This window comes from Canis lupus, chromosome 6 (genome assembly GCF_003254725.2).
Source record: "Canis lupus dingo isolate Sandy chromosome 6, ASM325472v2, whole genome shotgun sequence".
NCBI classification, from domain to species: domain Eukaryota; kingdom Metazoa; phylum Chordata; class Mammalia; order Carnivora; family Canidae; genus Canis; species Canis lupus.
This window is the reverse complement of record NC_064248.1, coordinates 40,000,095-40,026,755: the sequence shown is the minus strand read 5'-3', so window position 1 is coordinate 40,026,755 and position 26,661 is coordinate 40,000,095. Positions and strand designations below refer to the sequence as shown.

Sequence of the window (26,661 nt, the reverse complement as noted above, 5' to 3'; positions counted from 1 at the left end):
GAGGCGGTTACGAAGCCAGCTCCTTCGATGCCCGCCGCACCACTGCGCCTGCCCCCCCAGGCCCAGCTGTGGGCGGGGCTAGCACGGCGGTCGGGACGTCCGGGGCGGGGCGGGGCTAGCACGGCCGTCGGCGCCGCGGGCGGGGCGTCCGGGGCGGGGCTGGGAGCCGCTGTGGGCGGGGCTAGCACGGCGGGCGGGGCGGGCGGGGCGTCCGGGGCGGGGCGGGGCTAGCACGGCCGTCGGCGCCGTGGGCGGGGCGTCCGGGGCGGGGCTGGGAGCCGCTGTGGGCGGGGCTAGCACGGCGGGCGGGGCGTCCGGGGCGGGGCGGGGCTAGCACGGCCGTCGGCGCCGCGGGCGGGGCGTCCGGGGCGGAACTGGAGCCTCTGTGGGCGGGGCTGGCGCGGGGTCGGCGCCGGGGTCAGGCCACCGCTGCGTCTGCTCCCGCACCCCCGGGCCAGGACGCTGATCCCCGTTGAGGGCCCCGCTGCTGCCCGCCCCGGCGGGTCCCTGCTGTCCTCGCGACCCCGGCCGCCCCGCGCGCCATGGCCCAGCCACCGCCCGACGTCAGTGAGGACGAGTGTCTCCCCGAGTACCGCCATCTCTTCTGCCCCGACCTGCTCAGGTGAGGACGGAGTCAGGGGCTCCCCCGGGGCGCAGCGCTGCGGAGGTGGCTCGGGGCGGGTGGTTTTACTGCGACGGCAGAGGACCGGGTGCTGGCGGCCGGCGATCCAGATGTCCGGGTGGTGTTCTAACCCTGGTCCGGGTGGTGGTCTTTTTTTTTTTAATAAATTAATTTATTTATGATAGTCATACAGAGAGAGAGAGGCAGAGACACAGGCAGAGGGAGAAGCAGGCTCCATGCCGGGAGCCTGACGTGGGATTCGATCCCGGGTCTCCAGGATCGCGCCCTGGGCCAAAGGCAGGCGCCAAACCGCTGCGCCACCCAGGGATCCCTGATTTAAAATTTAATTTGATTTAATTTGTTTAATGAGGGATCCCTGGGTGGCGCAGCGGTTTGGCGCGATCCTGAAGACCCAGGATCGAATCCCACGTCGGGCTCCCGGTGCATGGAGCCTGCTTCTCCCTCTGCCTGTGTCTCTGCCTCTCTCTCTCTCTCTCTGTGACTATCATAAATAAATAAAAAAAAAAAATTAATTTGTTTAATGAAGGAGTACTACCCAGCTCGCTTCCTTCCTTCCTTCCTTCCTTCCTTCCTTCCTTTCTTTCTTTCTTTCTTTTTTTTAAAGATTTTATTTATTCATAAGAGACAGAGAGAGAGAGACACAGGCAGAGGGAGAAGCAGGCTCCATGCAGGGAGCCCGACGTGGGACCCCATCCGAGGTCTCCAGGATCACACTCTGGGCTGAAGGAGGTGCTAAACCGCTGAGCCAAAAAAATAAAAAATAAAAAATAAAATAAATAAAAAATAAATGAAATGCTGAGCCACCCGGGCTGCCTTACCCCAGCTTTCTTTTCATGAGTTGGAGGTATCTTTGGATCTAAAATGAGTCTCTTGGCGGCCCGGGTGGCTCACCTTTTGAGGTGTTTCTTTGTTTGGCGCTGCCTTCAGTCCAGGGCGTGATCCTGGAGACCCGGGATCGAGTCCCATGTCAGGCTCCCTGCATGGAGCCTGCTTCTCCCTCTCCCTCTGCCTGTGTCTCTGTGCCTCTCTCTCTCTCTCTCTCTCTCTCTGAATAAATAAAATGTTAAAAAAAAATAAAGAGTCTCTTGCAGGCAGCATATTGATGGGGCTTGCTTTAGGAAAAAAACTCATGTGTTTGACAGAAAGAGACCACAAGCAGGGGGAGCAGCAGCATAGGGAGAGGGAGAAGCGGGTTCCCCATGGAGCAAGGGAGCCTGATGTGGGGTCGATCCCAAGACCCTGAGATTGTGACATGAGCCAAAGGCAGATGCTTAACCAACTGAGCCCCCCAGGTGCCCCACTCATGTGTCTTGAACGTTTGAGATTTGATGCTCATCTGTAACATGTCTCTGATCTCTTCCCAAGCCTTGCTAAATTCCTACCTCTCTCTTTTTCCTCATTTAGCACCTGAACGTACCATGCCGGCCCTTTCTGGCCTGCCGGGCCTCTGTGGACAGGTCTGCTGCTAGAGAATGTTTCTACCCTTGAAGGTTACGGACCTCCTATTCCCAGCTGCTTTCAGGATTTTCTCTTTGTCTCTGAGATTTGCAAGTTTCACTATTATATGTCGGGGTGTTGGCCTATTTTTATTGATTTTGAGGGGGTTTCTCTATGCCTCCTGGACTTGGATGCTTGTTTCCTTCTCCAGATTTAGGGAAGTTCTCAGCTATAGTTTGCTACAATATACCTTCTGTCCCTCCCCTCTTTCCTCTTCTTCTGGGATCCCAATTATTCTAATATTGTTTCGCTGTACGGCATCACTTCTCTCTCAAATCCTCCCCTGGTGATTCAGTGAGTAGCTGTTTATCTTGCTTTTTCTCAGTTTCTCTAGTCTCCATCATTGTGTCTTCTAGATCACTAATTCTCTCTTCTGCTCATTTATCCTAGCTGTTATAGCCTCCATTTTTTATTGCATCTCATTAATAGCCTTTTTGGTTTCAACTTGATTAGATTTTAGTTCTTTTATTTCTCCAGAAAGGGATTTTCTGGTGTCTTCTATGTGTTTTTTTTTCCCCCAAGTTCAACCTGCATCTTTATAATTGTTACTCTGAACTCCAGTTCCAATATCTTACTTATGTCCATACTGATTAGGTCCCTGGTCAGTACTGCCTCTTGTTCTCTTTTCTGAGGTGAGTTTTTCCATCTTGCCATTCTGTCCAGAGAATAGATGAATGAGAGAACACAATACTAAAATGGCAACAACGATCCCGGGGAACTATACACTAAACAAATCAGAAGAGACCATAAACCAAAAAACCAACTTTTTTTTAAGAAAGAGAATATAATCAGGTGAGCAGAACAGAGCAATACACTGGATGCTGTATTTTGGTCTGTTAGAAAACTAGGGATTGGGGGATCCCTGGGTGGCTCAGCGGTTTAGCGCCTGCCTTCAGCCCACAGTGTGATCCAGGAGACCCAGGGTTGAGTCCAGCGTCGGGCTCCCTGCGTGGAGCCTGCTTCTCCCTCTGCCTGTGTCTCTGCCTATCTCTGTGTGTCTCTCATGAATAAATAAAATCTTCAAAAAAAAAAAAAAAAGAAAACTAGGGATCTATCTCTTAAAATGCCTCCTGTTTTCTTAGGGACAAAGTGGCATTCATCACCGGTGGTGGTTCTGGCATCGGGTTCCGGATTGCTGAGATTTTTATGCGGTGAGCACTGCTCTATGCACTCTTGCACTCCCTCCCACCCCCGAAACTCACTCCACCTTGCATGGACCCTGCTGTATCCCTGGGCAAGATGCTGGTGGGTGGTAGGAACCCCTCTAGGCAACAAGCCATCAGAGGGCATCTGAAAGGGGTCAGGTGCTTTCCTGGAGGAGGCAGGACTCTATCGTCTCCTAGAGGTTCATTGAGACTAAGACTCTGGCCCCAGCACCCCCATTTGTACCAGAGGAAGGGTGCAATAGGTTGAGCTAACTCTGCTGCCAAGCTCCCTGGGGCCTTGCCAACCCAGAGTAGGTGAGCCGAGTTGACTCCAGCAGTGTGCGGAGCACAGTGTCTCTTGGAACACAAGATCTGTGACCTTAGGCCCAGGCTGACCACTTGTGAGTCCCAGAGGAAAGAGCCAAAGTTAGGCTGGGGTTGGGGGGAAGAGGAAGCCTGTTGATATGGACCCCTCCCCGGTTTTCTCCAGGCCTCCACTTTTCATAGAGAATGGGTCTCACTGGATGAGATTTGGGGATTCATCCATTGCAGGTGAATCCCATTTTCCAAGCTGGCGGCTTGTGCGTGTTGCTTCTCTGAGTAGAGCGTGGCCAGCTGTGCTGAGGGTCATTTTGAGGATTAGGTGGGGCTGCTTAGCAGGTGTAGCTACTACTGTTACTGTGAGGCTGAGTGTGTCAGGCAGTGAGGCAAGGCAGACACCCTGGCCTCAGCATGGGCCCTACCTGTCCTTCACCCCAGCCTCGGAGGGAGAAGCCCAGGGCACCCAGCAGGGCCCATGCAGCTGCCGGGCTGTGCATTTGAGGCTCCCGGCTGTGTCACTGCTGAGTACATGGTGTTTGGGGGCGGAACCATATCTCTGTGTGGCTGGGGTACCGCATGCCAGAGAGACCCAGACTGGGGCCCCCAGGGTGGGTACCTTTGGTGCCACTCGGCTTTGCTCAGGCCCCTGTGTTTTCTGCAAGCTGTGCCTTCGGCCCTGGGCTGGTGCTTCAGCCCAAGAGAGCCTTGGGGAAGAGGAGCTGTGCCTAGAGCACCAGGCAGGCACCAGGGACCTGGTGTGTCCCCTGTGCCTTGCTGCCCTCACACCTGCCCTCTGGCTTCGCAGGCACGGCTGCCACACAGTCATCGCCAGCAGAAGCTTTCCAAGAGTGTCTAAGGTGAGGGGGGTCTTTCCTGTGTCCATCCCACCCATGGGTGGCTGTGGGGCCCAGAGCCTGTGCCTGGAGGGTCCTGAGGCCCAGAAGATGGCAACACCAAATCCTGCTTCTCTCCCAAACATGGACCTTCAGTACGAGTGGCCTCCCAAGGGTACCCCCTGGTTTTTTACAACATCTCTTCTGAGGAGACTCTCGTGTTGGGTGGTACTGTGGCCCCAAGAGAGATCTCAGCTCATTCGGATCTTGAGGGTGGTTCGCATGTTGCATCCACCTGGGAGGAGACTGTCACCACTGCCACAGCTGGTCTCTGTGGCAGGGACTAGAAGTCAGCTGGGGCTGCCGTTGACCCATGGCCAGTGGCCTGAAGGGCAATGTCGAAGGAGGGTCCTAGGGAGACGGGGAGAGAGAGGGATATCTTAGAACTGTCCACCGGGGGTTGTGGCTGCATGGAGTGGCTGCCTGGCCGCTGTGCCTCCGGGAGTGGGGTCCAGCAGCAAGCGGCAGCCTCCCAGCATCCCCTGGACACATCCCCCTTGTCAGACTCCCCCACAAGGCCACTGGGCTGCTGCCCACCTCTTTCCTTCTGGCTCCTAGGCTGCCAGGAAGCTGGCTGCTGCCACTGGCCAGCGGTGCCTCCCCTTATCTCTGGACGTTCGAGCTTTTCCAGCCATCACAGCTGCCGTGGACCAGGCACTGAAGGAGTTTGGGAAGATCGACATTCTGGTTAACTGTGAGTGGCTGATGGGTGAGGCCAGGGCCTTCTGGTGGGTTCAGGGGCCTCAGGGGTCCTGTCCTGGCCAAGGCTCAAGTGGACATCCTGAGAATTCGGCCTACACACAGAGTCAGGGCACTCTCATGTCCCAAAACTCTCCCTTAAAAAAAAAAAAAAAAAAAAACCCATAATTTTTTCTAAAAAATTAATCTAAACCTGTAGAGGTTTAGATTTACAGACTAACTGAGCAGCTCGTAGATAGAATCCCGCGTACCCACCGCAGCCCCCGTGTTCACATCCTGTGTTTCCTACAGTTGGTGAGCCCGTATGACCCGTTCTGCTCACCAGAGTCTGCACGGTACGTCAAGACTCACTCTGCTGAAATTCCCTTTTAAAAACATGGCATGGGGATCCCTGGGTGGCGCAGCGGTTTGGCGCCTGCCTTTGGCCCAGGGCGCGATCCTGGAGACCCGGGATCGAATCCCACGTCGGGCTCCCGGTGCATGGAGCCTGCTTCTCCCTCTGCCTGTGTCTCTGCCTCTCTCTCTCTCTGTGACTATCATAAATAAATAAAATATTTAAAAAAAAAAAAATACATGGCATGTCCCAATCTCCTGCAGCTAACAAGGTATCGCGGGCTGAATAGCCCAAAACAGCAGAAATGTGTTCTCTCATACTTGTAGAGGTCACAAATCCAAAACCAAGGTGTGGGTAGGCCGCCCTCCTCAGGCCCAGGGAAGCTCTGTTCCAGGCCTTTCTGCCCGCCCTGGGGTGGCCGGCGATCCCGGCTGCTCCCCAGCGCGTCTCCGCCTGCTGGCCGCGGCCTCCCCCACATGTGTCTGTCTCTCCTCTTCTTCGGAGGACAGCAGTCCCTGGGTCTGGGCCTGCCTAGCCCCAGGTGACCTCAGCTTAACTTGATTGCATCCACAAAGGTTATGTTTCCAAATAAGGTCACGTTCACTGATACCAGGGATTAGGACTTTAGCATATGCCAAGGGGCTGACCAGGTATAGCGCGCCGTGGGCGACCTCTGTCTTGTTGCCCAGCCTCTGCAGGGGGATGTCCAGAACCTTGGTGGACATTTTAACTTTTTATTATTATTTAAAGATTTTATTTATTAGAGAGAGACAGCGCGTGCACAGCAGGGGGAGGAGCTGAGGGAGAGGGAGCTGCAGGACCCAGCTGAGTAGAGTCCCCACGGGACTTGATCCCAGGGCCCCAGGAGCATGACCCGAGCTGAAGGCAGATGCTTACCAGCTGAGCCATTCCGGGACCCCTATTATTATTATTTTTTTAGATGTGGGGGAGGAGCAGGAGAGAAAGTCTTAAGCAGGCTCCACAGTGAGCGCAGAGGACGTGGGGTCGCTCTCCCCACCCTGAGATGATGACCTGAGCTGAAATCAAGATCTCTGAGCGCCACAGATTCCCCTTCAGCATATCTCTTTGAGGGACGTAATTCAGCCCATGAGATCTGTCCTGCTTAGTCTCCCAAGAAGAAAGGGGCCCCCAAGTGCTCGGGCTCTGCCCTGTGGCGCCTGGACCACCCCGAGGGCCGTGTCCTGGTTGCCGGGGCTCCAGCACGCTGTGGTTTTCTTGCAGGTGCAGCGGGAAACTTCCTGTGCCCTGCCAGTGCACTGTCCTTCAACGCCTTTAAGACCGTGATGGACATCGACAGCTTGGGCACCTTCAACATGTCTCGCGTGCTCTACGAAAAGTTTTTCAGGGTGCGTGTGCTTTCTTCCTGGGAGTCGCCTCTTCCGGCCACCCACTCACTGCCCTCCCCCGTGTGTTACAGGACCACGGAGGGGTGATCGTGAACATCACTGCGACTCTGGGTACCCGGGGGCAGGTGCTTCAAGTGCATGCGGGCTCTGCCAAGGCAGCTGTGGGTACGGGCACCCCCCGGGTCGGCTGGCCTGGGCTCCTGTTGGGTCCTTCTCCCACCTGTCCCTGGAAACCAGCAGTGGAGAGGCCTGGCACGGGCCCTGCCTCCCCTCATGCCTGCCTTCCTCTGTGCAGATGCGATGACACGGCACTTGGCCGTGGAGTGGGGTCCCCAGAACATCCGCATCAACAGCCTCGCCCCTGGCCCCATCAGTGGCACGGAGGGGTTCCGGCGGCTGGGTAAGCCCTTGGGACCCCACGCCCCACAGTGCCTCCGCGGGTTCCCCTCCCAGCTGGCTGGGACACACCCAGGAGAAGGACCGGTTCCTTGGGCTCCCAGGAAGAGGCCGTCTCCAAGCCCAGGGTGGGGGGCGGGGGGCCCTGGGTCCCCTATCATGGGGCTGAGCCTTATGTTTTTGCAGGTGGCCACCAGGCCAGTGTCAGCACCAAGGTTCTGGACATCCCCCTGCAGAGGCTGGGCAACAAGACCGAGGTGGCCCACGGCGCGCTGTACCTGGCCAGCCCCTTGACATCCTATATGACAGGCGCTGTGCTGGTGGTTGACGGCGGGGCATGGCTGACCTTCCCTAATGACCTCAAGCTGCTGGCAGATTTCACTGCCTCTGCTAAGCTCTAGGTGATGCCGCTCCTGCCTCCCGCGGGTCACCTCTGGCCGTGGCCCTCTTCCTGAAACCCCTGCCCCGTGGGCTGACGTCACCACATATGGTCCTGATGGGTTTCCCGAGTCCCTTGGGTGTATTTCTAGACATGTTCTTGGGTTCGTTTGGGGTTGGGCTACCCCAAAAGGCCACGTCAGGCAAGGCTGAGAGGGGTGTTCTGAACGGGTGGGGGGTGCTGGGAGGGGGCCCCGCCAAGCCTCAGTGCCTCCCTGCAGATCAGGACAGACGTCGGGCCTGCAGCAGGTGGGAAGCCATCTCTCTGGGAGCTCCGCCGGGTGCCCCCCCCACCCCGGAGGCCTGAGGGCCCGTGGGGCCGTGTGGGTCACGGACAGCCCCACTGCTCTCTGCCTTCCCCTTGTCCCCCTAGTGCCCGATGCCCCCGGCCTGGGAGGCCTGCTCACCCTCCTTGAGCAGATTCCTCTCAGAGTGCCTCCTCACTGTAGGGCCGCTGCTGACTTCGTCCTGCCCTGGGTGGTGGGGGGGTGGGCTGTGGAAACTCGGGGAGGGGGGCAGGCTTGCACCGCACCCCCTGCTCCCTGAGCTGGGCTTGTGGTGGATGCCATGCGGCCGAGAAGCGCTCTGGGCTTTGGTTCGGGTGACACGTTCCCAGCACCCATGGCCCGTGCGCCCCAGGCTGGCCCCCAGTGCCCGGGATGAGGAGCCCTGAGGCGGCCCCCCGCTTGCCCCACCCGCCCTGCCCCGCCTGCCACCCTCTAGGGCGCTGGTGTGCACCTGCAGCTTCTACCCTGGGCCAGCCACTCTTGGGTGCTGCCCGGGCCGCGGGCGGCAAAGCTGGGGTGCTGCTGCGGTCTTCCCTTCCCCATGTCCTCGGCATCTGGCCGTCGCTGACGGGTGCTGGATGGCTGACGCAGCGGCGGCGCTCGCAGGGCCTGGACACCTCCTGCGGTGCTCCTCCAGGACCCGCCACCACGCTGCACCTCGTCCACAGCATCGAAACCAGAGGCGGGCCTGGTCCGGCAGCGGTGCCGCGTCCACATGTGCTCCCCACGGATCCATCTCCACCTGCTCAGCTGCCCGCCCTGCACGGATGTCCGCTGGGGGCACTTTGGCATTCTGGAGCTCCCTGGGAGGGTGACCTGGGCTGTACGGCTGTCGCCCCCCTGCCCTGCCTGCCCAGCCAGGGGGCCTTGGTTCCCTTCTCGGCTGGGTCCCGGGGTCCCTGAGTGCAGCCGCAGGGCATCTCAGGCCCCGTCTTCCGTCCTTGCTCTCCTACATGGGAATCTTCCTCCACAAAGGGAAGCCAGGCCAGGGAGGCGAGAGAAGTGTGTTTGATCCAGGCCCCTGTGGCGGGGTCCTGGGTCACCTCACCAGGGTCTTGGGCCACAGACGGATCCCCTCTCAGCCTTTGGTGACATGGGCTGGGTTGTCCCCACCTGCCCTGGAGTCGTCCTTTGCTGGGACATCCCAGGGGACTTGGTCCTGTGCCACTCACAGCTGGACGTTCTAGGCCCTCCTCTGGCCATCACTGCCACCGGCATGATCCCACAGGCCTCTCATCTGTTCCCTTGACATTCATGCCAGGACCACTCAGATCCTCGGACTTGTTTTCTGTGTGGTTTGTTGGAAACTCTGAGCTGCCCTTACAGGTGAGGCCCCTGAGCTGCTGTCGGGCTCTCTCCTGTCTGTACCGCCTGTTGGCATAAGCAGGGATCCTAGCATTTTGCCAACAAATGCATTTTCCTAAAAAACAGTTTTTACTATAAAATAGAGCTTGCAAGTGTTTGTAGAAGGTAAAGGAAGACACTGGAAAAGAATCACCAGTGACCCAGTCATTCTGAGATGGGGACGTTTCCTTCCTGTCTCTTTTCTGTGAGTCGAGAAACCGCGTCGCACCTCATACTTCAGTGCTGTCCTCGGGCAGGTGGAGCCCACCCCGAGGCAGGGGGAGGCGGCGCGCTTCCTGGGTGGGGGGCTCACCGCAGCCAAGCGCCCAGGGAGCTTCCTTACCCTGCGAGGCCCGGGCCTGCTCCTGGGCAGTTCTGGTCACCGCTACAGGACGGAGCTTGAGCCTGTGCCGCGGATGCCACCTGATGGGACCGTGTCCCAGTCCCTTCATCGTGTGAAAAGAGTTCGGGGGAGGAGCCACGCCAGCTGAGAGGCCACTGGGCAGGGGGAGCCCCTCCACATGGAATATCAGGGTGCTCCTTGGGGCGCCTGGGCGGCTTAGCCACTGACGGGTCCCACTCTTGATCTCAGCTCAGGTCTTGATCTCAGGGTCATGAGTTCAAGTTCCGCATGGACTCTGTGCTAGGCTTGGAGCTTACTGAAATTAATAAAAATTAAGATAGAGGTGCTTGTTGTCACAGAGACCAGGATTTGGTGGCCTTGAGTCCAGCAGCAAGGCAGACATGTGGGTGCTCCTCATGCTCCTGGGTGGGAGAACAAGCAGGGGGAAGGGTTCCGGGGGAGGCTGGCCAAGCTGGGCCGAGGCGGTCATTGGGGCCCCTCTGCCACCACCAGGCTGGGCCACCGTCTTTCCCTGAGGAAGGCCCTGGAGGTGGCCAGCGGTAGGGTGGTGAGCGGGCTCGAGTCCCACCTGGCGGGACGCCTCTGGAACGGTCACCTGTCACTTCAACTGCGGTTCTCCCGAGAACTGGCCGCAACGGGGTACAGACAGTGACACCCGGAGGTTATAGGGGCTGGCTCTCGGGACCATGGAGGCTAAGAAGTCCCATGACCTCCGTCGGCAAGTGGGGACCTGGGAAAGCCGGTGGCCGTGTGAGGACGGGTGCTCTGGCAAGAGGAGGGACGCTGTGGCCTGAGCAGAGTCCCCTCCGCCTGCATTGCCCTGCGGCCCCGGGTGGATGGCGCCATGCCGCTGCCCGCGTTGGGAATGGCAGGTGGCCTTCGCGCGGTCTAGCAGGTCACATGCCAGTCCCTCCCAGACACACGGCGTCTGTCATTGATCAGCTGCACATGACGTTGATCAGCTGGGGCTGTGAGGTGCCCAGGCTGTGACTCAGGGCCGGGCCGCTGTCGAGGGCTCATCTGCGACAGCACGTGGGGGGCCCCCGACGCCGGACGGACTCACGGGCCCCGGGTCGGGCTGGTGCAGCAGGTGCCTTCACCGTAACCATCTCTGAGTTCCCATAGGAAGTGCTGGGTCCCCGGAAGGGCCGACGACCTGTGACCCCCAGTCAGTTCCACGAACCCCCAGCTGTGGAGGCTGACCCGCAGCCCAACCCCGGGCTCCCCTCCCACGGCCAAGGCTGCTCTGCTCTCAGCCCTTCCAGGCCATGGGGAGACGTCCGACCGCCAGAGCAGAGGGCTGTGGGCACAGGAGGCCGCGGGCAGGCGGCTGGGGCTCCCCATCCCCACGGGGGCCCAGGGAGCTGGTGGTTGGGGGCCCCCATCCCCACGGGGGCCCGGGGAGCTGGTGGCTGGGGACCCCCATCCCCACGGGGGCCCGGGGAGTGGGTGGCTGGGGACCCCCATCCCCACGGGGGCCCGGGGAGTGGGTGGCTGGGGCTCCCCATCCTCACGGGGTCCCGGGGAGTGAACGTGGAGCAAACCCCACTAGTAGGCCTCGGGGCCACTCCTGGGCCGTCGCTGTGACGCGGTGCACATCTGGGCATTTCCCTCGCAGACAGAGAGCAAAGGGAGTCCCCAGTTGTCTGGAATAAAGAGTGTTAATTTAGGTGCTAGTTTGGGGGAGCTTGTCTGTGCTTACTCCTTCTGTTGCCATAGTAACCTCTAGACTTGGACCGTGGTTGGCCTGCACCCGTTCGGTCCCCTGCATCAGGCCCGAGCACAGGTAACGCTGGTTTCCCACGTGCCAGGCTCAAGCTGCACCATTCGCCGGGTGCCCGGGTGCCCATGCTCTCCCTGTGTCCACCTCTGGTCGCCCTGGGTCGTTCGCCTCGTCCCCCATCTTCCTCTCCCTTTTCCGTTCTGGGGCACAAAGGTTGTGAGAGGCCGAGGGCGACCTCATCGCTCAGACGCCGTCCCGCCGCCGAGTGGACAGCAAGCCACTGGCCAAGGCCCAAGGCGTGAGCACAACGGCCCCCCGAACTTCCGGTCTTCCCCTTGGCATCCGTCCATGTGGGCACACGGGCTGGCCGGGCTCAGGGCCTCCCAGAAGGGCTCACGGCCCCTTCAGGCTTCTCCCTCGGGACACCGAGGCTGGTTTGTGTTGGACGCACACAGCAGAACCCAACCTGCCGTTCAGATCCGAAGGCGGGGAATGCAAGAGGATGCGCCAGGGGCAGGGCGCACTGGAGCTTGGGGGCCCAGGGCCCAGGACCGAGCATCCCTTCCTTCTCTCACCTCTCCCTGTCCCTGGGAGCCCACCTTCCCCTTGCTGCACGGAGCTCTCCATATGACCAGGTCCCAGCCACTCGTGTACAGCCGTGGCCGGCACCTGTGCACAGAGCTCACATCCAAAGTCCTGAGGAAAGGTGCACGTCCACTCCATCTGGATCCAGAGTCCAGCTCTTATTTGGTAAATCGTGGCCAGGGGTTGATCACATCCTGTGAACATGACAACCCCCGTTACAGCCGTGGCCTTGAGGAGGAGCTGCTTCTAGTAAGCGGGTGTTAGGAGACCATCACATGTGGATCCCAACTCACAGCAAAGAAACTCACTAAAGTCCAATGTGTAGCCCACCAGGCTGGTAATGTGTGTGTGTACACATACTCTTTTCCAGTGACCAGCTGAGTCTTCGGTCCCCTCTTTGGTGAAACCCAAAGGCCAGCTGGAAGATGGCGGAGGCTGCTTAATCTGATACTCTGTCTACATCCCCGCTCATATCTCAGGACCAGGGCTGTGTCCTGGGGACTGTAGTGGAGACTCAATCTGTCTGTGGACTCCCCTTTTCTTGCTCATTCTGACTTGGCCCTTTGGTGAAACAGTCCTACACCCACAGGGAATCGATGGATTTCATGTTGGTCCCTGAATTCTGGTGCAGGTCTCTGGGAGGAGGCCCACGTAACCCTGTCCATTGGGAGAGGATTCTATAAACTCTTCACTCACTTATTTTGATTATGTCTAGTGTTATTTCTTCAAGTAACAAATGTAACCGGTATGGACCTCACTACCTGAAACTCTCAGACGATGACTTTATTTATTTATTTATTTTTTTACGATGACTTTATTGACTTGGGGTTGTAGGGGCACCTCATCATATCCCTATTTCAGAGCATCTCAAGGAGACAGGACCTGACAGGTGTCTTTTGTGTGTGTGTGTTTTTTAAGATTTTATTTATTTATTTATTTGAGAGAGAGAGAGATCATGCATGAGTGAGGGGAGGGATAGAGGGAGAGGGACAAGCGGACTCCCCACTGAATGCGGAGCCTAATGTACTGGGTTTGATTCCAGAACCCTGAGATCACAACCTAAGCGGAAACCAAGAGTTGGACACTCAACCAGCTGAGCCACCCAGACGCCCCCTGACAGGTGTCTTTTGAAGGTTGAGAAACGTTCATCAGAAACACACAGAATTAACTCTTCCACCACAATTTATAACTTGGACAATTTTTAGGCTATGGGAACAGCATGAGGGGAATCAGATGTTTACATTTTTGGAAAGCACGACCAGAGGCCAAAATACAAATACAACGAATCCCGGATCCCGTACTAACCTCTCCGTGCTGGCTCCTCACACCCATTCCCCGGCCAGGATCTCGGCCTCGGGGGAGACGGGGTGGGTGCAGACTGTAGGCCACAAAGTGCTCCGGGCACTGGGGGCTGGAGAGGCCTGTCCACACAGGAGCAACTCAGAGTGAAATGTTTCAATAAATTCATCCAAACCTCAGCTGAGTCAGGAGGAATTACATTGTGCTTTACAAACTCATACTCTATTTTTACTCTTAAGAAATGTACTTTACTAAATTTGAAGGTGACAAAAAATCCTTCCCCACTGAATAAAGTATCAGTAAACACGAGTGTGGCTGGCTGTGTGCTCTTGACTGCTGGGGGCTGCTGGCGAGAGTGTGACCTGTCTTAAAATTGGCTTCCTCTAAGTATGCTTCCTAAATACAGAATGTTCATCTTGTTTCCAAAATTGTAGATTAAAAACATTTGGCCTGGGGCGCCTGGGTGGCTCAGTGGGCCAAGCGTCTGACTCTTGATTTTGGCTCAGATCGTGATCTCAGGGTCCTGGGATTGAGCCCCACGACGACGGCGGGCTCCCTGCTCCGCGGCGGGTCTGCTTCTCCCTCTGCCTCGGCCCTTCCCCTGCTCTGCTCATGCTCTCTCTCTCAAATAAGTAAAGAAAATCTTTTAAAGATTTTAAAAAATAAAAGTCTTTGTTTTGTTTTGTTTTTAGCCACCCGGGCTGCCCTTAAAGTAATCTCTACACCCATCACAGAGCTCAGAGTCGTCATCCTGAGATCAAGAGGTGCGTGCTCTATCAGCTGGGCCGGCCAGCCGCCCCTAGAGGCAGAAATCTTTGAGACCTTGGGTACAAGACTTATTTCCTTAATTTTAAAAGTGTTCATGAAATTCTGAAAACACGTGGGCGAGCCTGGAAAGTAGCCAGAGACACGCAGGTATGCCTGCCCTACACGTGCCAGGCGCTGACACTGCTCTGCGTGGGCTCGCTGAGACCCACGTGGTGCGCTGTAGCTAAGCTTCGCCGCTGCCCTCCCTCTTCTGGTCCCTTGATGTAATTCCCACTCTCATTTGTTGTTTTCACTACACACGAACAGGGTTGAAGCAACATACGTCACTGACCACGTGTCCAGCCTTTGCAAGTGGGGGGTCACAGGCCTCTGCTGCACCTGCTGCACCTGCTGCACCTGCTGCACACGTAGCGAGACCGCTCCTCGCCGCTCCGCAGTCCCTCCGGGGAACTGCACTGGCAGGGCTGCACCAAACACCCCGTCCCTGCCTCTGCGGGCCCGGGCCAGCATCTGTCCGGCAGGCACTGACCTGGGCGAGCGCCCGCCTGAAGGTACCAGGCCCTCAGCTGTGCAGTCCGCTGAGTCCCCGTCCTGCTGGCCTCATGCCTGACGTGGACTCCAGTGGTGTCAAATGGTATCTTCACTCAGTCCCTTGATCACCAACGGGGTCAAGCATCTTTTGTACGTGCATAGGGCTACTTTGAGTTTCTTCTTCTGGAACCGCTTACTCTCATTGCTCACTTTCCTCCTAGGTTTCTGTTCTTCCGTTGTTTTTTTAAAATCTGACAAGCTGAGTTCCAGGGTTTTTTTTTTTTAAGATTTTATTTATTTATTCATGAGAGACAGAGAGAGAGAGAGAGAGAGGCAGAGACACAGGCAGAGGGAGAAGCAGGCCCCATGCAGGGAGCCCTACATGGGACTCGATCCCAGGTCTCCAGGATCAGACTCTGGGCTGAAGGTGGCGCTAAGGCACTGAGCCACCGGGCTTCCCTGTTCTGGTTTTTTAGGGAGTTTTCTGGAAATGAATCCCATCAGTTACAGCTGTTGTGTTTCTTTCAAGTTGCTATGGAGTAAACTGTGCCCCCGGCCCATTCATGATTTAAGGCCGTCACCCCCAGGCAGGGGAGAAGATATCTGCAATGTTAAAAACTAATTTTGTAAAACAAAACAAAACAAAACAAAAACTAATTTTGTCTACAGAACAAGTCAGATAATCCAATGGAAAAATAAGCAAGTGCTATGACTGGACAGTTCACATATTTGGGATTCCAGCTGGTCAGTAGACAGAGCAAGAAACCCTCAACCAGGGGCGCGTGGGGGCTCTGTTGAGCATCTACCTTCAGCTCAGGTCATGATCCCAGGGTTCTGGGGTCGAGTCCCACATCAGGCTCCCGGCTCAGTGGGGAGCCTGCTTCTCCCCCTCCCTCCTTCACTCCCCGTGCTTGTGCTCTCTCTCTCAAATAAATAAGTCAGATCTTAAAAAAAACCTCACTCTACCGCCATGACAGTTAAATTCAAACAAGACACGACACCATTTTATTCATTTATTTAAGAGAGAGCGAGTGAGCACATGAGCAGGTAGGGGCGCAGAGGGAGAGGAGAGAGAGAATCTCAACAGACTCGCCACTGAGTGTGGAGCCCAATGTAGGGTTTGATCCCACCACCCTGAGATCATTACCTAAGTGGAGGTCATGACCTGAGCCAAGATCAAGAGTGGGATGCTTAACTGACGGAGCCACCCAGGCATCCAAGATGTCATTTTAAATTCGAAGGACTAGCATGGATAGGGGAAATCATATGTACTGTCTACTATGATTTTGGTGTATTTCCTCAAGGTTTTTTTAAAAACATGCATGAAAAAAGTAGATTTGTGGGGCGCCCAGGTGATTCAGTCAGAGGAGTATGTGACTCTTGTTATGAGTTCGATCCCCCTTTTGGGTGTAGAGATTACTTAATAAAATCTTTTTTTTTTTAAGTAGGTTTGTGATCAAATTGAACATTGGATGTCAACGGCCAGATCTCATCCAGATGATGGAGGAGCCTTACCCCAGGAAAGACAAGCTTACCTTCCACGTGAGGTTTCTTAACCTCTTTCCCTCAGCTCCCCTGGCAGGTGCAACAGGGCCATGCCAGGGCTGTGCTGAGTCACCTTGCTGGTCTTTGTCTTCACATCTCTCCCTACAAGCCAAAGGTCACCAGGGAAGACAGGTGAATGAAATTCACCTACTTGAAGAATTCCAAAGTTACGTGGTTATTTGAGTACTTTTGAAAAGGAGAGTCAGGGGATCCCTGGGTGGCTCAGTGGTTCAGCGCCTGCCTTTGGCCTAGGTCGTGATCCTGGAGTCCTGGGATCGAGTCCCGCATCGGGCTCCCGGCATGGAGCCTGCTTCTTCCTCTGTCTCTGCCTCTCTCTCTCTCTCTCTCTCTTTCTCTATGTCTATCATGAATAAATAAATAAAAATCTTAAAAAAAGAAAGAAAAGGAGAGTCAGGGGGAGGTGTTCACATTCACCCAGACCCCAGATCCGACAGATGTGAGCTGAACCCCACCCTCCCTTCCTCTTGTGTAACTGTTAACAAGTTGAAATGCGTAAAGTGAGGCAGCTGGGTGGCAGTTGGTTAAGCATCTGGCTCTTGGCTTTGGCTCAGGTTGTGATCTCAGGGTGGTGGGATCAGGTCCTGTGTGGGGCTCCAGGATCAGTGCTGAGTCTGCTTAAAGATTCTCTCTCCCTCTGCCCCTCCTCCCCCATCCCCCGCATCAGATAAGCAAATAAATCTTTATTTATTTATTTATTTATTTATTTATTGCAAATAAATCTTTAAAAAATACGGATAGGGTAGGTGTGGAGGAGCACATGGAAGTGGCAGCAGGGGCTGCTTCTAACCAGCTAACCCATTTCATCTGGAATGCTACTCACCAAAAATGTCCACAGGCCACAGAGGGGATGCTAGAAGACACTGGATTGACTGGCCACGGACTCGCCAGTTTTGTGTGTGTGTGCGTGTGTGTGTGTGTGCATTTAAGTAATCTCTGCACACACCACAGGGCTCCAACTTGCGTCCTCAAGATCAAGACTCAGATGCTCTATGGATGGGGGCCACCCCGGCACCCGGGGAACTTGTCACTTTCAACGTCTCCCGAGCAGAGTCTGGAAGGGCTCCAAGCAGGAAGGGGGTGCGCTTTCCATGCCGGCGTTCCATTTGGCTACATCAGCCGACTAGGGGAGGCGGAGTTTTCCTGCTTCCTCTGGACTCCTGTTGTCTTCACTGTGCCCACACGAACAGTCCTATTTAGCGGGGTTGACACATCACTCTAAGTACCTCTCAAAATCACGTCTGGCCAGATGCATCGGCTCTGTTTCAGATTCTTGCCAAAACTGTAGTTTTTTTTTTCTCTTTGAACAGAAGATCTTCCTCGTGAAAGCATACAGCTCCCATAATGAAGTGACAGGTTTGGGGAGGAGGATCCCTTGCCTCCCTCTTCCCAACGCCCTGGGGTTTTGTCACACGGATGACTCAGTTAATTCCCACACTGCTCCTCACTGTACACTTGGAAACAGAGCTTCAGGTTCCCCTGGTTCTTGCCAAAGCTGCTTATGAAACCTATCTGTTGCTGGTGCCCACGGCCCCCATCCCTTTCCCTGTGCGCTGCATCTCGCACCCGGCCCGGGCCCGCGTCACCTGCCCGCCAGCCTGTCTCCACGTGTCCCCGTGACGGTGGTGACCGCAGGGCCAGCGGTCGGTGTCGCACACGCGGCTGGGGAGGCCGGGCCCTCCCGGCGACAGCGGCTCTCCTCCGTCGTGCGGGTGCGGGAGGCTCGGGCGCGTCCCCGGGGCCTCGGTGCGCGGGCACTTCTCGGCGTCCCCGCGGGAGGGCGGTCGGCCCTCCGCGCCCCGCGCCCCGGGGCGGCATGTCACGCGCCTCGGCGCCGCTCACCCCGCCCCCGGCAGCGGCCGCGACTCCAGGGCCCGAACCGCCCGCGCGCGGACAGACCACCCCCCACACTCGGCGGCCGCGGCGCCCGCCTTTTAAGGAAGGCCGGCGGGGGGCGGGGCCTGGCCGGGGCCGGCGGGGGCGGGGCCGGCGCCGCCACGACGCGCTGACGTCAGGCCCGACGGAGAACGGAAGGCGGGGCCCGCGCGGCGGTGGCGGCGGCGGCGTTGTTCGCTCGCTCGGCAGCCGCGGGCTCCTCAGCCTCCCGCGCCGCGGCCCCCTCGTCCGCCTCCGTCGGGAGCCCCCGCGGGCCCCCCGCCCGCCGCCGCCGCCGCCGCCGCCGCCCCCGCGCCCTCCCGCCCCCGCCGCGCCGCCGCCATGGGCCCGCGCCCGCCGCGCAGCCGGGCCGAGGGCAGCTGAGGCGCCGCGCGAAGATGGGCGAGGGCGGAGCAGGGCCCGAGCGCCAGCCCGACCAGCCCGGGCGCCCCGCGCGCACCCGCCCGCGCCGCCGCGGGGATGCCCGCGCCCGCCGCCGCGCCCTGAGCGCCTTTGTCTGCCGCCCGCGCCGCCCGCCGCACCACTGGCCTCGCGGGCCTGCGCCGCGGCCGGGGGCGCGCCCATGAAGATGGAGCCGGGCCGGCCGGCCTCCCCCGCGGGCGGCGCGCGCCCCGACCCCGACCCCGACCCCGAGCCCGAACCCGGCGGGCCCCACCGGCCGGCAGCCGCGCCCGCCCCGCGCCGGACACTCGGCGCCCCGGAGCCCGGAGCCTGCGCGGACGCCCGCGGGGCCGCCAACCCCGGCCCCGGCCCGCGCCCGCCCTGCGCCGCGGAGCCCGACGGCGTCTGCCCCCCGCCTTGCCCCGACGCCGCTCCTCTCCGCGGACGGGCTCTCGGCCACGGTCCGCTCGCGGGCGGCGACGTGGGCTTGTTCCCCGGCTTCCCGGCGCCCGCGGGGGGCGAGCTGGCCCTGGACGTGGGCCCCGAGGCCCCGGGGCGGCCCCCGGACTTCGGCCACCCCTGCCCGCTCGCGACCGAGCCCGCCGCGTGTCCGGAGGACGGCCCCCGCCTCCGCGCCGTGTTCGACGCCCTGGACGGCGACGGGGACGGCTTGGTCCGCATCGAGGATTTCGTCCAGTTCGCAACGGTGTACGGCGCGGACCAGGTGAGTCCCAGCCCGCGGGCCTGGAGGGGTGTCTGGGGACTGCATCCCCCGCCCCGTGTCCCGGCCTGGAGGGGTGTCTGGGGACTGCTCGCCTCCTGTGTCCCCGCCTGGAGGGATGTCCGGGGACTGCTCACCCCTCCCCGTGTCCCTAGGCCTGGAGGGGTGTCCGGGGACTGCACCGCCCCTCCGTGTTCCCGGGCCTGGAGGGGTGTCCCAGAGACTGCCCCCTCCCTCGGGCCTGGAGGGGTGTCCATCGGACTCCTTCCCCCTGCCCTCCCGTGTTCCCGGCCTGGAGGGGTGTACAGCGGACCCTCCACGGTGCGCTCCCACTGTGGGCCCTCACCTCCCCGCGGGCTGGTCCAGCCTGGCCTTCCCGCAAGGGCTCTGCTCACACCTGTTATGGGCACTTTCTGTGTGTGGTTGGCGGGCACTCTGCCTTGGGTCGTGTGGCCGTTTGGGAGACCATCAGCTGGTGGTGCAGCAGCCCAGAGGGAGGGAGGGCTCGGTCAGGGCCCGCTCCGCGTAGACAGGTGACGGCGCAAGGCGCTTCGGGCTCTGTCCTGGGCTTCCGACTCTGTGCCTGGCACTCTGCGCCTGGCACTCGGGCAGGTTTATCTGGACAGAGACACGGGCCAGCGGCAAGTCGGCTCCTGCTGTTCGCTCTCCAACCTCTTACCAAATAGTAGGAAGTCCAAAACACGCTGAATTCCTGGTTTTTGTGTTTTACGGGCTTCTGGTATTTGCAGACATTTGTTAGGTGGGTGTTGAAGTGCACAGTGTGTTTAAGCCTAGAGGTCTTTAAGAAAAGGGGTAAAATCGATGCCTTGCTGTTTAGGGTGTGGGTTAGGGTTATAACGTGGGTTATCCACAGCCTCGTAAGGGCTGCAGGACCCGCCGTGTCCCTGGAGCGTCCATGTAAAGCTCTGGGTCCTCCTGAATCAGGGCTCCCTGCGCGGAGCTTTCAGCCTGGGAAGGTGTGGTGTCTCTGCGGCCATCCTGACGGTCGGGGTCCGCGTGCTGCTCTTACTGAGCAGTGTAGGAAGGCGCTGCTGCAGCCCGGCTCCCCTTCTAGTCTAACAGGCACACAGACGTATGTGACTGACCCTGTCCTACGTGGACAGTGTGGATGCGATTTTTCCTGCTTTTCCTTCATGCCGCTGGGCTGGAGAGCGCCTTGTTTTCTACGAGTGCCGTGTGTCTCCCCTCCTGCGTGCCCTTCCTGGGTCCCATCAGAGGTGTGAGGGGAACACTGCGAGGGGGTTCTGTATCGTGCCCTGGCTCTGCCTCCCGGGAGGCTCTTGTACGCTTTCACTGGACCATCTTTTTCTGAGGCAGTGGTGCGCAGGTGTTTTCCTTCTCACTTTACAGGTAAGGAACTGGAAGGCCAGGAAGGCTGAATAACTTTCCCGAGACCTCGCAGAGTTGTTGGTGCTTGAGCAGGGGGGAGCACCAGGTCTTTGGGCTCTCAACTTACTAGATTTGGTCGCTCAAAATATTTCCATAAATGTAAGATTTTATGACTTCCATTAAATGTTTTTCACTTGGGAAACACCTTTGGTAACTGTCCTTATGGATCATAGTGGAAAAAACTTTGGATATTTGGGGCAGAGCTTTCTTGTAGTCAAAAAGTAGAAATGAGCCAAAATTCTTTGCTTTGGGGGCACTTGGGTGGCTCCGTCAGTGAAGCGTCTGCCCTCAGTTCAGGTCATGATCTCAGGGTTCTGTGATCCAACCCTGCTTAGGGTTCCTTGCTCAGCGGGGAGTCTGCTTCTCCCTCTCAGTCTGCCTGCAGCTCCCCCTGCTTGTGCGCTTGTGCGTTGTCAAGTGAATAAAATCTTTTTTCTAAAAAAATTCTTTGGGGATCCCTGGGTGGCTCAGCAGTTGAGCACCTGCCTTCGGCCTAGGGCGTGATCTTGGAGTCCCAGAATCTAGTCCCACATCAGGCTCCCTGTATGGAGCCTGCTTCTTCTTCTGCCTGTGTCTCTGCCTCTCTCTCTCTCTCTCTCTTATGAATAAATACATAAAGTATTAAAAAAATTCTTTAATAGCTCCTGATGGAACTTTAAGATATTATTTATTAATTTTTTGTAGAGAGAGAGCACGCACAAGAGCAAGCACGGATACGATGAGGGGGAGAAGCAGAGGGAGGGCGCAGAACCCAATGTCCCTCCATCCCGAGACCCTGAGATCATGACCCGAGACAAAACCAAGAGTTGGATGCTCAACCAACTGAGCCACCCAGGTGCCCTCTTCTGATGGAATTTTAAGTTTGGGGGCAAAGCCCAGATGACTTGAGTTTAGTGGAATAGATGAGTGTAGTGAGATCTACTGTGACGTTGCTCCTTCTGTCTGCTGGCTGAGACTGCACTGGAAAGAAGCAGTGCTGAGTGTGGTCATCTTAGTACCTGGACTTGGACAAGTTTCCTGGGATGGTGGAGGAGAGCTCTTGTGTTGGAGCGGATGATTTACAGACTAATGAAAGGTTGATACTTGTGTCCGTATAAACTTTGCTAGACTTTATTGTGACTCAGGATTGTTTTTTCCAAGTTTGATGTCAGAATGCATTATAGAGGAACAAAGAAAAAATATTTTGATAGTGAAGTAGTTTATATTCAAAGATTTTAGTTATTTATTTGAGAGAGAGAGATGAGAACATAACAAGGGGGGTAGTGGCAGAGGGAGAGAGAGAAACAGGCTCCCTGCAGGGCTCAGTCCCAGGACTGCTGAGATCATGACCTGAGCCAAAGTTAGAGGCTTAACCAGCTGAGCCACCTAGGCACCCTGATAGGCAAGTAAAGAAAACCAAGGAATTCCACCCCATGATGAGTATTTTTAAACTTTTAAGATGAAAAGTCCGAACATACACAAAAGTAGAGAGAATCGCTTAGTGAGACCTCCCAAACTGCTGCTCAGTTTCAGCAGTCTTGGTTTGTCTGTAGATCCCCACTGTGTTTTTATTTTTTTCTTCAATATTTTATTTATTTGAGAGGGAGAAGGCAAGAGCTAGAGCATGATTGGAGGGGGAGGAGCACAGGAAGGCAGAAGCTGACTCCTCACTTAGCAGGAGCCCCAGGCACAGGACCCTGGGATGATGATGACCTGAGCCAAAGGCAGCCGCTTTACCCATGGAGTCCCCTAGGCGCCCTGTAGATCCCCCTTTCATGCTGTGTAGGAAGCGCATGCAGACATAACCTCTCATCATATGTATCAGTATGTATCTCTAAAAGATAAGCATTCTTCTTTAAACATTTGTGATTTTTAAAAAACCCTAGGAAGAGATAAGGTGGATAACAGTGATAATGACCACAAGTTTGTGTACTTTCCACCTTGAGATTTCAAAATACTGAGTGTATGAGACTCTTAGGCTAGTCACATAGCTGTCTTTGATGATAGCAACTAGATTATCTTAATGATTGTCAAGTTGTGAAAAGTAGCATGTTGAGTAATCTGTTTATGAAGGAAGCATTTTAAATTATTTAAGCTGATTATCTGAATCTTTCATGGAAACAGCTCCTATTTATAATACAGATGGCTTTTGTGTCCCTCTTTCTTTAGCAATGTCATGGTGTGTTTGGGTCTCCTTACATCATCTGGTGCTAGATCAGGTGTGGTGTAAGCTAACACAGTGCTGGCAGTAATCAATGAGCAAAGGGAAGGAGAAAAAGGACTGCGGTGGAGTTTTCTGCTTGTATATTATTGAAACAGGAATTGATAGTCCTGTCCATCCAGGTGCTACTTGTCAAGTTGGAATAGGTTTTTATTTTTTAATTTTTTTTATTTTGAAGATTTTATTTATTTATTCATGAGAGACACACAGAGAGAGGCAGAGACACAGGCAGAGGGAGAAGCAGGCTCTATGCAGGGAGCCCGACGTGGGACTCGATTCCAGGTCTCCAGGATCAGGCCCTGGGCTGAGGGCAGCACTAAACCGCTGAGCCAGCAGGGCTGCCCCTGGAATAGGTTATTTTTAAGGCTTTGACCACTGCTGAAGATTCTTCATCAACGTGACTCCTCATACTGAGAGGGCTGATGCTTTTGTAACCATTACCAACTCATCCTAAAATGGAATTTGCAAAAATAAATTCTAAGAGTATTGTAAGAAAAGACTGGGGTTTTTTTGGCCTTTCATTATAATTATCAAGCTTATCTCCACATTTTATGATTATACACACGCTTAAGCGTTTCCTTTCTAGAGAAAACCTGCACATTGAAACACTGAGTGCCCTTCAGTGACCTTGTAGGCACTGTCCTCTTCAGTGCTTGTGTGAGGAGGCTGCTGAGGGAACTGTTGGTGCTCAGGTCTCCCTGCTCCTCATCTGGGATCCCTCCTGCTGAGGAGTTGGAAGCCCTGTGGCTATACCTTTCAGTTGTTTCAGGGTCCTCCCTGTCTTCTTTCCTGACCTTACATTTGAGTGTGAGAGAGAATGAACTCAGCTGTGTGAGCAGGTGCATGTGTGAGCTGGTGTGGGGTGTCTACACACACACCTCTGGGTGTGTGTGTTGGGTGAATCGCTAAAAGGCCAATGAAGTTCCTTCCTGGGCTTGGCTCACAAGCAACTTTGTTAGTGTCTTAAAAGTGCTTTTTTTCATGTTATAAAAGTAACACATGCTTATTAAAAAATTTGAAAATACAGAGTGATATAAAACAAAACAAAAAACTGACCAGGGCAGCCCAGGTAGCTCAGTGGTTTAGCGCCGCCTTTGGCCCCGGGGCGTGATCCTGGAGACCCAGGATCGAGTCCCACGTCAGGCTCCCTGTGTGGAGCCTGCTTCTCCCTCTGCCTGTGTCTCTCATGAATGAATAAAAGAAATATTTAAAAAAAAGAAAAACCAATAATCCCACTATGCTGAGAAAAACACCATTAGCATTTTAGTGCATCTTCTTCCAGACTTTATTGTACACATACACACAGTTTTGTATACAATTGAGATCATACTGGATAGAAGCTAAATTATTTTTATAGATGTTCATTGTTTTGGGGATCCCTGGGTGGCTCAGCAGTTTAGCACTTGCCTTCAGCCCAGGGCATGATCCCAGGGTCCTGGGATTGACTCCCACGTTGGGCTCCCTGCATGGAGCCTGCTTCTTCTCCCTTTGCCTGTGTCTCTCATGAATAAATAAATAAAATCTAAAAAAAAAAAAAAAAAAAAAGTTCATTGTTCAAAAAAATGAAACTGAATAATATGAGTCAGCAAAATGAGAAAAATAAAAATCACCTCCCAGGTATAACTACTAAATATTTAAAGTGTAAATTAAGATATATGTAATAAATGCTTCCATTACACAGCAATGGTACAATTCCCATGTTTCTTGTTCTGAACCCACTTTTTGATCTGTATTTTGAAATTAAAGATCTCTGATACCCGTTATCTAATGGAAGCCTAAGGTTTACTGGTTTCCAGGAAAATTCAGAATTATTAGGGATTATTCAAGCATAGGATCTGACATACAGGAAGAATTTAATTCTGTGTAGACCACACAGATGAGGTTGTGAAAGGCACCAAGCTGATGAAGTGCTTATCTTACAAACATTTAACTTTGTTTAAATTTGGGAAACCGGGGATCCCTGGGTGGCGCAGCGGTTTGGCGCCTGCCTTTGGCCCAGGGTGCGATCCTGGAGACCCGGGATCGAATCCCGCGTCGGGCTCCCGGTGCATGGAGCCTGCTTCTCCCTCTGCCTGTGTCTCTGCCTCTCTCTCTGTGTGTATGACTATCATAAATAAATAAAAATTAAAAAAAAAATTGGGAAACGGGTCTAAACATTAGTAATGATTGAAATATCAGACAAGAGTTAGGCATCCGGGGATCCCTAGGTGGCTCAGCAGTTTGGTGCCTGCCTTCGGCCCAGGGTGTGATTCTGGAGACCCAGGATCGAGTCCCACGTCAGGCTCCCTGCATGGAGCCTGCTTCTCCCTCTGCCTGTGTCTCTGCCTCTCTCTCTCTCTCATGAATAAATAAATAAAATCTAAAAAAAAAAAAAAAAAGGCATCCATTGAAGAGTATTATGTGGCCCTTAGAGGTGATAATTATAAGGTGTCAGAAGTACTTTAGGTTAGTGCTTCTGATACAAGTGAATAGAGTAGTGCCTATACTTTGATTATAGCTATGTAAGAATTATCCATGTGGAAGAGTCTTGAGGGATATACTAAAAATTAGTTTTAGCTGTGTATGTATGTGTGTATTAAGAAGGCACATTTATAGGGGATCCCTGGGTGGCTCAGTGGTTTGGCGCCTGCCTTTGGCCCAGGGTGCTATCCTGGAGTCCCGGGATCAAGTCCCACGTCGGGCTCCCAGCATGGAGCCTGCTTTTCCCTCCTCCTGTGTCTCTGTCTCTCTCTCTCTCTCTGTGTCTATCATGAACAAATAAATAAATAAATAAATCTTAAAAAAAAAAAAAAGAAGGTACATTTATAGGGTGGTGTATGATGGCAATGGAGTTGGTTTCATTTGAAGTACTGGTCAAATTTTCTGTGATGTTACTGATTTTGTTTTGGAAAGTAGTGCCTGTACATGTATCACAAATTTCGAACAGTATATAAAGGAAATCTAGTAAAAAAATTCTACTAAAAATTCTATGGTTTAGCATCTGCCTTTGACTCAGGGTGTGATTCCGGAGTCCCAGGATTGAGTCCCACATCAGGCTTCGCGCAGGGAGCCTGCTTCTCCCTCTGCCTGTGCCTCTGCCTCTCTCTTTGTGTCTCTTATGAATAAATAAATAAAATCTTTATCTAAAGATTATCTAATCTTTATCTAAAGATAAGATACTGGAGCACCTGGATGGCTCAGTTAGGGAAGCCCCTGCCTTCAGCTCCGGTCATGATCCCCGAGTCGTGGGATCAGGCCTCCCACCTTGGGCTCCCTGCTCAGCAGGGAGCCCGTTTCTCCCTCTCCTCCCCACTTGTGCTCTCTATCACTCTCTTTCTCTCTCTCTCAAATAAATAAAATCTTTTTTTTTTTTTTTTTTAGGTTTTATTTATTCTTGAGAAGCGGGGGGGGCGGTTGGCGGGCAGGGACACAGGAAGAGGGAAAAGCAGACTCCATGTGGGGAGCCCGACACGGGACTCGATCCCTGGACTCCAGGATCACATCCTGGGCCGAAGGCAGGTACCAAACCGCTGAGCCACCAGGGATCCCCAAAACTCAGGTTTTCTAATGAACTATCTGTTTATTTACTTAAAAGATTTTATTTGAGGGTAAAAGAGCATAAGTAGGTAGAGGGAGAGAAAATCTCAAGAAGACTCCACTGAGCGTAGAGCTTGACATGGGGCTTAATCTCTCTACCCTGAGATCATGACCCCAGTCAAAACCAAGAGTTGGACACGTAACTGAGCCACCCAGGCACTCCTCAGTAAGATTTTTAAAAAGCATATAAGGGGTGCCCGGGTGGCTCAGTCGGTTATGCATCTGCCTTTGGCTCAGGTCATGATCTCAGGGTCCTGGGTTCGAGCCCTGAGTCGGGCTC

General features: G+C 55.2%; 2 protein-coding genes and 1 long non-coding RNA gene across 8 annotated transcripts in view; 2 read left to right on the top strand and 1 right to left on the bottom strand.

Moving 5' to 3' along the window:
• The first annotated feature begins 383 nt into the window (after positions 1-383).
• DECR2 (2,4-dienoyl-CoA reductase 2) lies at positions 384-10,049 on the top strand. Of its 5 annotated transcripts, none has more exons than XM_025417188.3 (9): positions 526-622; positions 2,048-2,133; positions 3,223-3,291; positions 4,412-4,463; positions 5,058-5,193; positions 6,775-6,899; positions 6,971-7,064; positions 7,195-7,299; positions 7,482-10,049. In XM_025417188.3, exons 3-9 carry the CDS (start codon positions 3,287-3,289, stop codon positions 7,694-7,696), a joined length of 732 nt encoding a protein of 243 aa, XP_025272973.1. In that variant the 5' UTR covers positions 526-622; positions 2,048-2,133; positions 3,223-3,286; the 3' UTR covers positions 7,697-10,049. The 5 variants fall into 5 exon arrangements, with proteins under 5 accessions (XP_025272971.1, XP_025272973.1, XP_035573308.1 ...); XM_035717415.2 differs by having other exon boundaries at positions 2,048-2,434; XM_025417187.3 differs by having other exon boundaries at positions 534-622; positions 2,048-2,100.
• A 6,209-nt stretch (positions 10,050-16,258) lies between these two features.
• On the bottom strand, positions 16,259-18,077 carry LOC118354947 (uncharacterized). The gene is made up of 2 exons (XR_004816437.2): positions 17,784-18,077; positions 16,259-17,389 (listed from the first exon to the last, which is right to left on the bottom strand). It is a non-coding gene; the product is annotated as an uncharacterized LOC118354947 (long non-coding RNA).
• A 575-nt stretch (positions 18,078-18,652) lies between these two features.
• RAB11FIP3 (RAB11 family interacting protein 3) overlaps positions 18,653-26,661 on the top strand; it is a 79,740-nt gene continuing 71,731 nt past the window's right edge. For both annotated transcript variants that reach the window (XM_049111594.1, XM_049111595.1), the window contains exon 1: positions 18,653-19,198. In XM_049111594.1, coding sequence (XP_048967551.1) covers positions 18,656-19,198 — 543 coding nt within the window. In that variant the 5' untranslated portion in view covers positions 18,653-18,655. The remainder of the gene's footprint in view (positions 19,199-26,661) is intronic.

Excerpts from the sequence above, each read along its gene's own strand:
- DECR2 (XM_025417186.3), top strand. The coding sequence starts at position 543 with ATGGCCCAGCCACCGCCCGACGTCAGTGAGGACGAGTGTCTCCCCGAG. Across the intron at positions 4,464-5,057 it reads GCTTTCCAAGAGTGTCTAAG|GCTGCCAGGAAGCTGGCTGC; the intron begins GTGAGGGGGGTC and ends TCTGGCTCCTAG. Across the intron at positions 5,194-6,774 it reads GATCGACATTCTGGTTAACT|GTGCAGCGGGAAACTTCCTG; the intron begins GTGAGTGGCTGA and ends GTTTTCTTGCAG.